Consider the following 12289-nt stretch of genomic DNA (forward strand, 5'->3'; position numbering starts at 1 on the left):
TGCTGGTTTACAGTGAGGTCACTGATTTATCTTAAGATGGGTAGGAAAGCTTGACCTATTTAGAATGAAGTAGGAAAGTGAGTATGTGAAATTGCATCTTAATTTTGTTTTACAGATGAAGAGGTGGTTTTTTTTTTTTTCCTTGTACTTTGACTCCATGTGTTACCTGAAATTGGTAAAGGGAAAGCAGTTGACCCAAGCATACAACTTAGTTTTTTCTTTTCTTTCCTTTTTGCTTGCTTGCTTTGGCCCTGTTTTATAATCAGACTTAGCACAGTTTCTTCTACCATTTCTTCCTTTTTCAGTTTTACTTCATTTTTTTTCCTTTTTTAAATGTAGGACAGATTTGTATTTCCAGAGAGGAATAATTTGTAAGGATATGTTACGACTTCATGCAACTGTGACCCTTCCCAATTTCTGTAGTCCTGTGTTCTGTAGTGTTTAGTTCTCTAGGCCTGGACAGTCCAGGCATGGTCCTGGTTCTGACTTTAGGAAGTGATAGTGAAGGGTGGGCAGACTCTCCTGGCCTTTTTACCTTGGGCTTAGAGTGCAGTAGCCTTGAGGTTATTGCTGCTTGTGGCTAATGTCACAGCCATGTAATGCTGACCCAGTATAAACCCCGAATGCTAGGGAATCCCAGCTTGGGGTTGCCATGACAAGTGTGGAGTGGAACTTCATGGAGTTTTCTTTGCTAATAATGACCTTTCCTTTCGTGCTTATTAACTATATTTATTAAGTATATTTTAGGAAAATTTAAGTAATCATGTAGACCTCTCCATAAAGCCTTACTTCCATCAGTCTCTTCCTTAAGCTCTGCCTCTTTTCTGCTCTCATGTCATCTTCTCTAAACTTCTGTTATAGCACTGTCATTGTCATACTTCGCCTGCCTGTCTGTCTGAGGTAGACGAAGGTAGTAAGCTTCTTATGAGTGGAATGTATTTTATTTATTTTCTTATTCTTAGGGTTTCACACCACCCAGCATGTGGTAGACACTCAGTAAAGGTCACCTGAATGAACAGATTTTAGCTGTTTGTATGCTTTTTATTTGCTCATCTTCCTTTTAGTTGCTTTCATCCTTTTTGGTATGAGGTACAGTATAAAGGATTTAATGGTTGGTTTTGTATGCTATAATGAACGAACAGAGTTCTGGGGGTCAGGGCAAGAATGCCTGGGTGAATGGTAGCATATGAATCAGCATAGCACTTGAGTAAATATTTGCAAAAATAGATTTGATTAAAACTAATGCACATTGAAAAGACCTTTCAACAGATTAATAGGAGCTCTAATGTTGCAGAGGCCAGAAACCTTTACTAACTCTCTGACTGCCCTCTTCCCTCACATCCCAGGAAGCATATTTGCATAACTGATTGATTCTGTCTTCAAATATATATATATATATATATATATACACACACACACACACAGAATCCAACCACTTCGGTCCAACAGCGGTTCTTTCTGCTCCTCTATTTACTGTCCACTCATCCACATGTCAACACAATAGCAAATTGATCCTTTTAAACCATAAGTCAGATCATTGCTCCCTTCTGCTTGAAACTCTCCAGTGATTTACCATCTGGACATAAAAGCTGAAAGACAGGGAGTTACAAGGCCCTGCACCCCCACTTACCTCCTCTGCCTTGAGCTTCTGCCTCAGACTCCACTCATTGATTTTCCTTCAGCCATACCAAATTCCTTACAGTTCTTAAAGTTATCCAGCTGGCTCCAACCTTGAAACTGCTGCATTAGCTCTTCCTGCAGATATTCCCAAAGTTTGTTCCCAAGTTTCTTTCCAGTATTTGCTCAGACACCACCTCCTCGGTGCATTTTACCCTGACCGCCTAATATGAAAGAGTGCCTACTCCCACTTTATTATCCGCTCACTGTCCTTTAGTTTTTTTAGCATTTAACACTTTCTAATGTGCAACATAAATTTTACTTATATTGTTGATATTCTGTCTTTGTCCCAGTATTAGAATTGTAAGCACTTTGAGGGATGAGTTTGGATAGGAGTAGGGAGAAGGATATGTCTTTTTTCTTTCCTGTATCCCCAGCACCTAAAAAATGTTTGATGAATGGAGACGCAGTGGCTTGATTTGAATGAATGAAAGCCAAAACAAAGATTAGCTGGGTCTAACTAACCCAGCTTTTATCCCTCGTTCTGCCACGGATTGGCCTATTGACATGACCTTCGACCTGCATCCTCCCTGGGTCTATAAAATGATGGGGAATAAATGGTCCCTACTAGGTCTTTTAAAGCTTTCACAGGAGGGTGTCTTTGTAGTCTCTAAGGTGTTTTTTAGAAATTATTTGGTAGTTTAAGGAGAAAAATTTCCCTTTGGAAAATATTGGCTGTTTTATCCTGACTTACCTTCTCACCTAAGAAAAATTGAGGGAGTAACTTTATACCTAATAGTTGGATTTATTTAGGCTCCTAGCTATAATTAATACAAACTTAATATTTTCTCGTTCAAGGGCAAAAAGTTTTAAACATAAAAGTCAAAAAATAATTATTATGCATTTCCTTTCTTGGTGTATAACTCTGCTAGGGAATATGGGAGATTCGAATATATTTGTATTTTGTCTAAGTCCTCAAGGATCTTACCATTAGTTAACATTTAAACGACAAATTGAGGCAACAATAAATGAAATAAATAATTTGGCCTAAGGTTCTGCTCTGGAAATGAGATTTAAATATACAGAATGTAAGATAAAATCACCATGCTTTAGGAAGTCTGGCAATGTGGATAAAGAAAATAAGGGGCTCAGTTAAACCAGGGACATTTTCTTGGAAGGAGGTGGGACTTGGCCTTGACAAGCTTTTTGAAGCATAACCTTTTGGATAGATAAATGTAAGAGAAGGGCAGAATCAGTATAAACAAAGACATAAGAACAGGTAGTGGGTAGTATTGTAACCTTTAGTTGCATTTCTTTACCTACTACTTTGTAATAACCCCCAGCTCTCAACAACAACTTCATATATATTCAGACATTTTCTAGGGGATAATGCGGTTAGTGTAACAATATTTGGAGAAAGTAGTTGGAAATAGATAAGGTAGAGATGGATTATGGACTATGCCAAAATGAGTTTGGGCTAGCTTTATATAGGAGATGGGGAGGTGGTTTAGGCTCTTAAGCAGAGAAGATGTTGAATGCAATATTCTGAGAAGGGAATGTTGTACAAAATAGCTGCTTTTTACAAACAGTTTTTACTTTGAAATGGAAAAGTTTGTGAGGTCTGTTTTATGCTTCTGATTGAAACAAGAAAATATTTTGCAGAAGTTCTTTTAGCCAGGGCTTCCCTGGTGGCTCAGTGGTTGAGAGTCCGCCTGCTGATACAGGGGACATGGGTTCGTGCTGCGGAGCGGCTGGGCCCGTGAGCCATGGCCGCTGAGCCTGCGCGTCCGGAGCCTGTGCTCCACAATAGGAGAGGCCACAACAGTGAAAAAGAAGTTCTTTTATCCAGAGAAACCCCATTTTGAAAGCTAGGGCAAATGTTTCTTGCTTTCTTAATAACCTCTCCCTCTTTCTGCAGAGTCTCTGCTTCATTTTCTACATAGCCTAGGTATAGTCTTATTCCAGAATAGGAAACTTGTTGTTTCTCTTACGGTTGAGGGGGGGTGTGTGTGTGTCCTGTTTTTCTTCCCTTTTAAACTGAGGTAAAATTCCATCGGTCCCTCTTAACCACCACTGGACCCCCAATCTCTTATATCTCCTATTTCACGGAGATTTTTGTATTAGAAATAACCCCAGGGACAGGATCATTTGGTTCATTGGCTCACAAGAGCCTATGTCATAATGGCCTAGGGAGCTCAGATTGATAAGTCAAAGTTTTTAGGCCCGGAAATCTGTTGATAGAACATTTTAGGATGTTCTCTGGGGGATTCTGATGCTGAGTCAAGATGATTGAGTCTAGTATTTTTCAGTTTAGAGCTTGCATTAAGACTTACCAGGGAAGCTTTTTAAAAACAGAATACCCAGCTCCCTACCTCCCTACCTCCCTACCTACCAGAGATTCTGAGTAGATTTGATGTTGGACCTGGGCAAGTATAGTTTGATAAGGTTTCCCCCAAGTGATTCTAATACAAAATTTCCATTAAGAGCTTCTTATCAGTCAGATCTCCTTATTTTCTAGACCAGAGAAAGAGAACCAAAGAGCACCTGCATCCCAGTCTTTTTGTTACACAGTGTCATAACTGGATTTTGGTCACTTCTACTTGCGTTGATGGGAGATTCATGTCTGTGGTTTTTGTTTATTTTTCATAGTAAGCTAACTTCTGTCTTCACCAAGCTGGGCCCATGCTGGCTACGGAGAGGATTTGTGGAGTCATTTAAAATTTCTTTTTACATTTTTTATTTTCTGAGGTGAATGTAAAATCTGAGCTTGAAATTGTCAAGCAGGAACCTAATCTGGAGTAATGCTTATGCTTGTGAGAAACAGGTGTCTTTGGAACAGTTTTAAGTTTTTGGTTTCTAAGATACTGGCTGTAGAGACTGTTCCACCTTTGTTTCACCCGGTGGTTGTGGTTGCTCAGAGATAGTTGGTTTAGCTCATCATTTATAATTGTAGCACTTCTAGTTTGGTCATCCTTAAGCCGCATTTTTGATCAAGTTAAGTAGAAAAACTGCATTGCTATTGTTAATATGGTATAGTCTGGTTGGTGATATAGTGTAAAATACCATACTCTGATAAAGATCCCAGATCTGGAAGATGTGAATAAAAGATGCTACAAGCCATGTAGGTCCATACATTCAAGTGGAAGAAAGGGGAAGCTTGGGTTTGAGTCTTAGGCTGTATTCATGGCTACTGCTAGGGCCTTTTGTTGAAATCACTCTTGGAAGAGCAAAGCTGCTGGTGGTATATTTTGTTTCAGAACCACAGGATAAAGGAAAAGGCCTCTGGTAAACCAGACCCACCCTGCCCCTAACTCTTGATATTAACTACTAAATTAAATTTGTAACTTACACCACTTAAGCTGTTTTTCTCTCTGTCCTGCAGGGGTTGATAGTTCTTGGAGAGGCGCCTCCCCCAGAGCACACAACAGACTTATTTCTTCCACTTAGTTCTGAGGTGAAGACAGATCATGGGAATGATAAATTGGTAAGTATAAAAGACAGAAAAGGGAAAATGAGTGAGAATTTGGGGTGTAGCTTCAGCATAGTTTATTCTCTGTAATAAGGATCCTTGCATTGGCTGAACGAAGGGGTTGTATCCCCTTTTATCACCTCTGGCATTTTAGGCTCTGAATTCCCGAATAGGGCACCACAGGGCCCCTCGAGCAGTTGTGTAGCTGACTTTAAAATTTAAAAGCAGCTTCTAACTCTCAAGACAGCACAGCCAGAGCAAGTGTGACATTATGGAATATTCCTGGGAATTAGGAGACCATGTGGCTCTGATAACTTTGATAAGTAAGGTAACCTTTCTGGGCCACTATAAAATGGAAAGGTCGGACTAGAGGTTTAACTCACAAAGATGTTGAAAATGCTGTTTGAGTTACCCCCTTTAATTCTGTAATGAGGATAAAGCTGTCATTTTTTGTAATCTTCTGTTTCCTTAGAGCCTAGCTCAAATCTCTCTTCATAATTCCTTCCTTTTTCCTATTTCTCTGAACATCAAAATTAATTTCTTTTCTTTCTGAATTCCAAGACCACTTTTAATTTATTTCTTTCATATTTTTACTTTTCTCAAAAGGTCACGGGCTTTTATGAGTATTAACATTTCTTGTTTTAAGTAATTTGATCTAAGGAAAACTCCTAGATTTGTGTATGAATGAAATTTGATTTTAGACTTAACACAATAGTTGCAAAAGCAGTACACAAGAGTCCCCACATAGCCTTCCCCTGCTTCCCCTAGCGTTAACAGCTTGCATAACCATTCTTCAGTGTCAAAACTAGGAATTAACGTTGATACAGACTACAGATTTTATTCCAGTTTCACTTATTTTCTCATTTATGCCGCCTTTTTTTGGTCCAGATTTCCACATTGCATATAGTTGTCATATCTCTTTTTTTTTTTTTTTTTTTTGCGGTAAGCGGGCCTCTCACTGTTGTGGCCTCTCCCGTTGCGGAGCACAGGCTCCGGATGCGCAGGCTCAGTGGCCATGGCTCACGGGCCCAGCCGCTTTGCGGCCTGTGGGATCTTCCTGGACCGGGGCATGAACCCATGTCCCCTGCATCGGCAGGCAGCCTCTCAACCACTGCGCCACCAGGGAAGCCCTGTCATATCTCTTTAAAGTCTCTTCCAGTGTGTGAGAGCACCTCAGTTTTTGTCTTTCATGACCTTGACACAAGAGTATTGGTAAGTTATTATGTGTAATGTTCCTCAGAAGGGAGTTGCCAGATGTTTTTTCGTTAAAGGTTATGCATTTTTTGCAGTAATTCCACAGAAGTGATACTGTGCCTTTCTCAGTATACCATATTAGGGGTACAAGATGATGGTGATAGCTTTTTCACTTGGTTAATGTGATGCCTGCCAGGTTTCTCCACTGTAAAGTTAGTATTTTTCCCTTTGTAATGAATGACTATCTCATGGGGGGATACTATGCATTTTTCTGTTGCTCATTATACTTTTATTTCTTTTATTTTTATTTTTTTTACATCTTTATTGGAGTATAATTGCTTTACAATGGTGTGTTAGTTTCTGCTTTATAACAGTGAATCAGTTATACATATACATATGTTCCCATATCTGTTCCTTCTTGCGTCTCCCTGCCTCCCACCCTCCCTATTCCCACCCCTCCAGGCGGTCACAAAGCACCAAGCTGATCTCCCTGTGCTATGCGGCTGCTTCCCACTAGCTATCTACCTTACGTTTGGTAGTGTATATATGTCCAGCTCATTATACTTTAATCCACAGTTTTATCATCTACTGGTGGATTTTTCCTGCAAAATTACTGCAGTAATTATTGCTGTGGTGTTTACTAAATGGTGATTTTCTGTTTTCTACATTTGTTCATTGGAATTCTGTTAGGAAGAGCTGTCTTTTCTCCCTCATTTATTTCGTCCATCAGTTAGTTACTTATTTCAGGATGGTTTTATGGATATTAATTTTACGTTATGGATTATAATCTACTACTATTAGTAGTTATTCAGTTGCAGTTGTCTGAACTTTTGGCATCGGGACCTTTCAGATTGGCGTCTGTGTCCTTTCAACATGCCCCCCGCCTTGTTTTTTGAACACTCACTTTCTGGCACCCCACAATGTTCCAGGTTCATCTTGTATTTTACTTGTTCCAGCCCTGCTTCTTTTTATTGGAGAACAGGGTTTTGAAACCAAGATCTGGGTACCAGTTGTGCTCATTGCTACTTGGTGTCATTGCTTCTATCTAGGACTTCTCAACAAAGCTAGTAAATATATATATGTATGCTGCTACATGCATACACATACATATATTTTGTTATCTACCCATCTGTATATACACTAAAAACCATGAGTTTATACTAGTACCAGTCTAACACCACAGCCTTTCTCCTTCCTTATTGATACTTATTTGTTCAATCCTAGTACCAAATAGAGTAGTTTCATAATTGCCAGCTCATACTCCTGTGAGAAATATCTTTACTAACCAGAGTACAATATTGTATACAGTATGTTAGCACTATAATAAACCGTCAAAATGCTATTTCCCCGAAGTTGTTCTTAGGTTAGTTCACCTTTCAGTGTGACTATGCAATTATTTTGTAATACAGTTACGTTCTTTTGTTACTATAGTATTCCACTTCTTGTTGCCCACACACACAGTAGTTGATATTTATTATTTTTTGAGTATGCAAAACATTACTACTGTGCTAAGAATTAAAGCTGTACAAAAGGCTGTAGCCCTGTTCCTATTTCCACCTTCTTTCCACTGTGTTCCCACCTCCTGTAGGTAGCCAGTTTTATTAGTTTTTGCATTATCCTTCCTTTCCATAGATTTGAAATTGAGGAGGTTTTTTGTTTGTTTTAGCAAAAACATTGCTTCTGTGGCTTTTGAGAAATGACGTCATTATTTGTGTTTGCTTTTATTTGCAAAATAAGCCTCACTTTTTAAAATTTTTTTTGGTCTGCATTGGGTCTTCGTTGCTGCATATGGACTTCTCATTGCAGTGGCTTCTCTTGTTGGGGAGCACGGGCTCTAGGTGCATGGGCTTCAGTAGTTGTGGTGTGCAGGCTCTAGGGCACGCGGGCTTCAGTAGTTGTGGCGCACAGGCGTAATTGCTCTGTGGCGTGTGGATCTTCCTGGATCAGGGATCGAACCCGTGTCCCCTGCATTGGCAGGCGGATTCTTAACCACTGCACCACCAGGGAAGTCCCAAGCCTCATTCTTTTACCTTTCCTTGCTTTGTGGAATTGATGGAGTTAACAAGTGAACTATTAAGTGAAGGACTAATGCTTTCCCAGAAGTAAAGCATACAAAAATGTAAGCTATTGCTTTTTCTTTTTAAACATTCAAGGTATAATCTTCCTACCATTGGTTACATGGGAACAGTGTTCTTTTCCTTGAAGTTTTGCAGTCATCAGGGACAATGAATGGTGCATTGGCCCCCATGAGGGGTTTGAGATAGAGAATAGAGGGTTAGGTACTATCTGGGGAATGTTTGATCCACAGTATTAAAAAACACTGACTGACCAGTTAGGACTTTTAAAATAAATTGGGCTGTGGATAAATAAGTTGAACAGTAAGAACTTATAAGGCTGTTTTTGCAATTACTGTATTTCTCTAGATTCTAGAGAAAGATTTTCAACAGTGTTGGTAAATACAGATCTTAGGTTTAGTAGTGTCTGGACTTGTAACAACATTATGCTGGTTGCATTTTTAGAAACGAATAATTCAAAGTTTTGTTTTTAACTTTCTTTTTTTTAATTGGAGTATAATTGCTTTACAGTGTTGTGTTAGTTTCTGCTGTACAGTGAAGTGAATCAGCTATGTGTATATATATATCCCCTCTCTCTTGGACCTCCCTCCCCCTGCCATCCCACCCATATAGGTCATCACAGAGCACCGAGCTGAGCTCCCTGTGCTATACAGCAGGTTCCCACTAGCTGTCTGTTTTACCCATGGTAGCGTATTTATGTCAAACCTAATCTCCCAAAGTTGTTTTAATATAATTATAGATTTTATATATATATATATATATATATATATATATATATATATATTTTTTTTTTTTTTTTTTTGCGGTACGCGGGCCTCTCACTGTTGTGGTCTCTCCCGTTGCGGAGCACAGGCTCCGGACGCTCAGGCTTAGCGGCCATAGCTCACGGGCCCAGCTGCTCCGCAGCATGTGGAATCTTCCTGGACTGGGGCACGAACCCGTGTCCCCTGCATCGGCAGGCGGACTCTCAACCACTGCGCCACCAGGGAAGCCCTACAGGTGATATTTTGACCTCAATATAGAGACATAGGAAAGTGAGGCACATAGTCCCATTTTACATATGCAGAAATTGAAGCCTAGGTAAGTAACTTGGTGGAAGTGGAATTTTCAGAAAGTTCCACTTCCACTTTAGCACAGTTTCTTGGCCGTGGTGCTAGTTCATGGAAATGACTGTTATACTCTTTATGGGCCAGCAGTATTTTGGTAATTTTAAGCAGGACTATGCTGGGTATCATTGAGATGGACAGCATTTTGACCCAGAAATGAAAGTTGAATTCCTTACATTCAGTTAGCCTTTTCTTTCCATTTTGATAATGTTTGTCAGAAAGGTAATAACTAACCAAAACAGAACTGTTAAATTTTCTAGACAAACAAATATGGTGCATCTAAGGAAAATGATATTTTCAAACAGTTACAGCATGGCGTTACTTGAATGACTAAAGTAAAGATACATACACACATATCTTGCATACACACCTAGAGATTTATTTTATTACGTGTTTTTAAGTTGTGTGCCTTTTGATTTTTACCCCTTTACTTTCTCTACTTTTTAGTAAAACAAATTCAGTGAACATGGGTTCTCAGACCCCAGAAAAATCTCCCCCCACACACAAATAAACCTTAATTTAATCTAGTTTTTCTTTAAAGGCTCTTCGTCACACTTAATTGTTGTGGCCAAGAAGGTGGAGTAATGAATCAAACAGATGCCTACTTTATAAGAATAACAAATAGAATCTCACTGCTGTGTTATTCCATACATCTGACCCTTTCAGTCAAGGAAAAAAATCACTTCAGTAACCCTGCTTGCTACCTTTAACTCTTAAGATTTCCCCAAAAGGTAATCCCTCGGGCTCTGCTTTAGAAAAAGGAGGGATTACAGAAGCACTCTACCTACCACTTCACTTCAGCTTTTCTGTACTTTTCTGGCTGTGGGATGCATGTACCCTCAGAGTGTATCTGAACATCACATAAAACTCAAGAGAAGCTCTGTAACAACTCCTATTTACAGCTTCCCATTGGATGGCAAATACCTGAGTCATGCTTTAGTTTCCTGAAAATATTAATGATGTAAACCACTGCAGTAATAACAATCGGGCTTAAATTAGTGTGTGGATTTAATATTTGTGAAGTGTTTGTTAATGTTTCTCTACTCTGTCTTTGCAGCCTTTTGGACTGCAAGATGAGTGTTCACTTTTTCTTAAAGCAATGTGAATGCATTTAAGAACTCTAAATAAAATTACATGTGTTTGTGAGGTGTGTTTTTCTTTTTCTAGACGAAACACTATTAGAGGATTGGGGTTAATATTTTAAGCTCTTTGAATTTGAGAATGAATGATGAACCTAGTTGCCCCAGTGCCCTGCTTTAGATCTCAGGGTGATTACATGTAGGATATCCCAAGGTTTCTAAGCAGATCCTTCTAAATATTCAGTGCCTCCTTGTATGGTTGGGATTGGAATTCAAGCACGTTTCCTCTCTGACTTTGATGCTCTTAATTGCTGTGTGCTTCTGTATCCTTGACAAGCATTTCTGTGCTTAAATAACCTTTTGCTTGTTGACTTTTATTTTAATTTTGGGGCTGAATTACCCCCAGGAAAGTTCCAAGTTCCTCTAAGAAAAATAATAAAATACACATTGAAGATTAATGGCCTTTAAATATACTTATATATCTGTAGGCATGAAAAACAAGGATAGATTATTAGCCAAGAAAAGTAAACTTGTTTTGAAATGAGATTTTGTTAAAGAATGGCAACAGTTTGTCTTGACAGGTTTTCTGGTGGTTAGTTCTCCATAATCCCTAGAAAATAAATCTTAATCAAATGAGAGTCAACCTATTGCTTAAACGTGGCACCTTGTAAAACATGTAGATATATAAACCAGATCTCTGTCATAATTTAATGCTAAAAGCTATTGTTTTAAGTGAATATAAAGTGGACAGAAGTTCTTCAGATCAACACCAAAAAGTTCATAGTCACAGTGTTTTCATGTTGAAAGGAAACTTTTTCATTCAAACCAGAACTTCAGAAATCTAGGAAAGCTGTAACATGGCTGGAGTCACACATCTAGTTAACAGCAACCTGAATCTTAAATCTTTTTGTCCTTTGTCATACCATAATATTTGTTTGGGCTTTTTGAGGTGTTCCTGAATGGTAAATCCTCACTAGCATTCAGGAGGGTATTGGGTTTATCTGGGTTTTTTTTTAATGTTAAAAATATTATCTAAATGTAAAGAAAACTTCGAATAGTCCTATTCTGCCTCATTTTTTAAAAATTTTATTTATTTATTTTTGGCTGCACTGGGTCATTGTTGCTGCATGTGGGCTTTCTCTAGTTGCGGCGAGCAGGGGCTACTCTTCGTTGCGGTGCTCAGGCTTCTCATTGAGGTGGCTTCTGTTGTTGTGGAGCACGGGCTCTAGGCACATGGGATCAGTAGTTGTGGCTCCCAGGCTCTAGAGCGTGGGCTCAGTAGTTGTGGTGCATGGGCTTCGTTGCTCCGCGGCATGTGGCATCTTCCCAGACCAGGGCTCGAACCCGTGTCTCCTGCATTGGCAGGCAGATTCTTAACCACTGCGCCACCAGTGAAGTCTCTATTCTGCCTCTTTAACACTATTTTTACCTTGTCATTATCTGTGTACATATATTTTTAGTCACCACAATTATATTAAAAATATTTTGAATTTAGCCCCTTTCCAAAATCATTTCTACCGATTATTTTCTATATTTAAATATTCTTCTGGGTAAAGGAAGAGGAAATTTCCTTTATGATTATCTTCAATATTCTGATTTGGTGTACCACATTTTATAACTATGCCTCAAGCATTTAGGTTATTGATCCATATCATTGCAGTGACTAGCTTTGTGTGTAAGATTTGGGGGTATGTTTTGTTGAGTTATTTCTTTAAGATAGATTTTAAGGATGAGTAAAATACTTTGTCA

At 38.9% G+C, this 12289-nt stretch overlaps 1 protein-coding gene across 4 annotated transcripts in view; it reads left to right on the top strand.

Moving 5' to 3' along the window:
- The window catches only part of KANSL1 (KAT8 regulatory NSL complex subunit 1), a 171356-nt gene that overhangs the window by 111667 nt on the left and 47400 nt on the right, over positions 1–12289 (top strand). For all 4 annotated transcript variants that reach the window (XM_060290584.2, XM_030850034.3, XM_030850039.3 and 1 more), the window contains one exon: positions 5000–5101. In XM_060290584.2, coding sequence (XP_060146567.1) covers positions 5000–5101 — 102 coding nt within the window. The remainder of the gene's footprint in view (positions 1–4999; positions 5102–12289) is intronic.

This window comes from Globicephala melas, chromosome 20 (genome assembly GCF_963455315.2).
Source record: "Globicephala melas chromosome 20, mGloMel1.2, whole genome shotgun sequence".
NCBI classification, from domain to species: Eukaryota; Metazoa; Chordata; class Mammalia; order Artiodactyla; family Delphinidae; genus Globicephala; species Globicephala melas.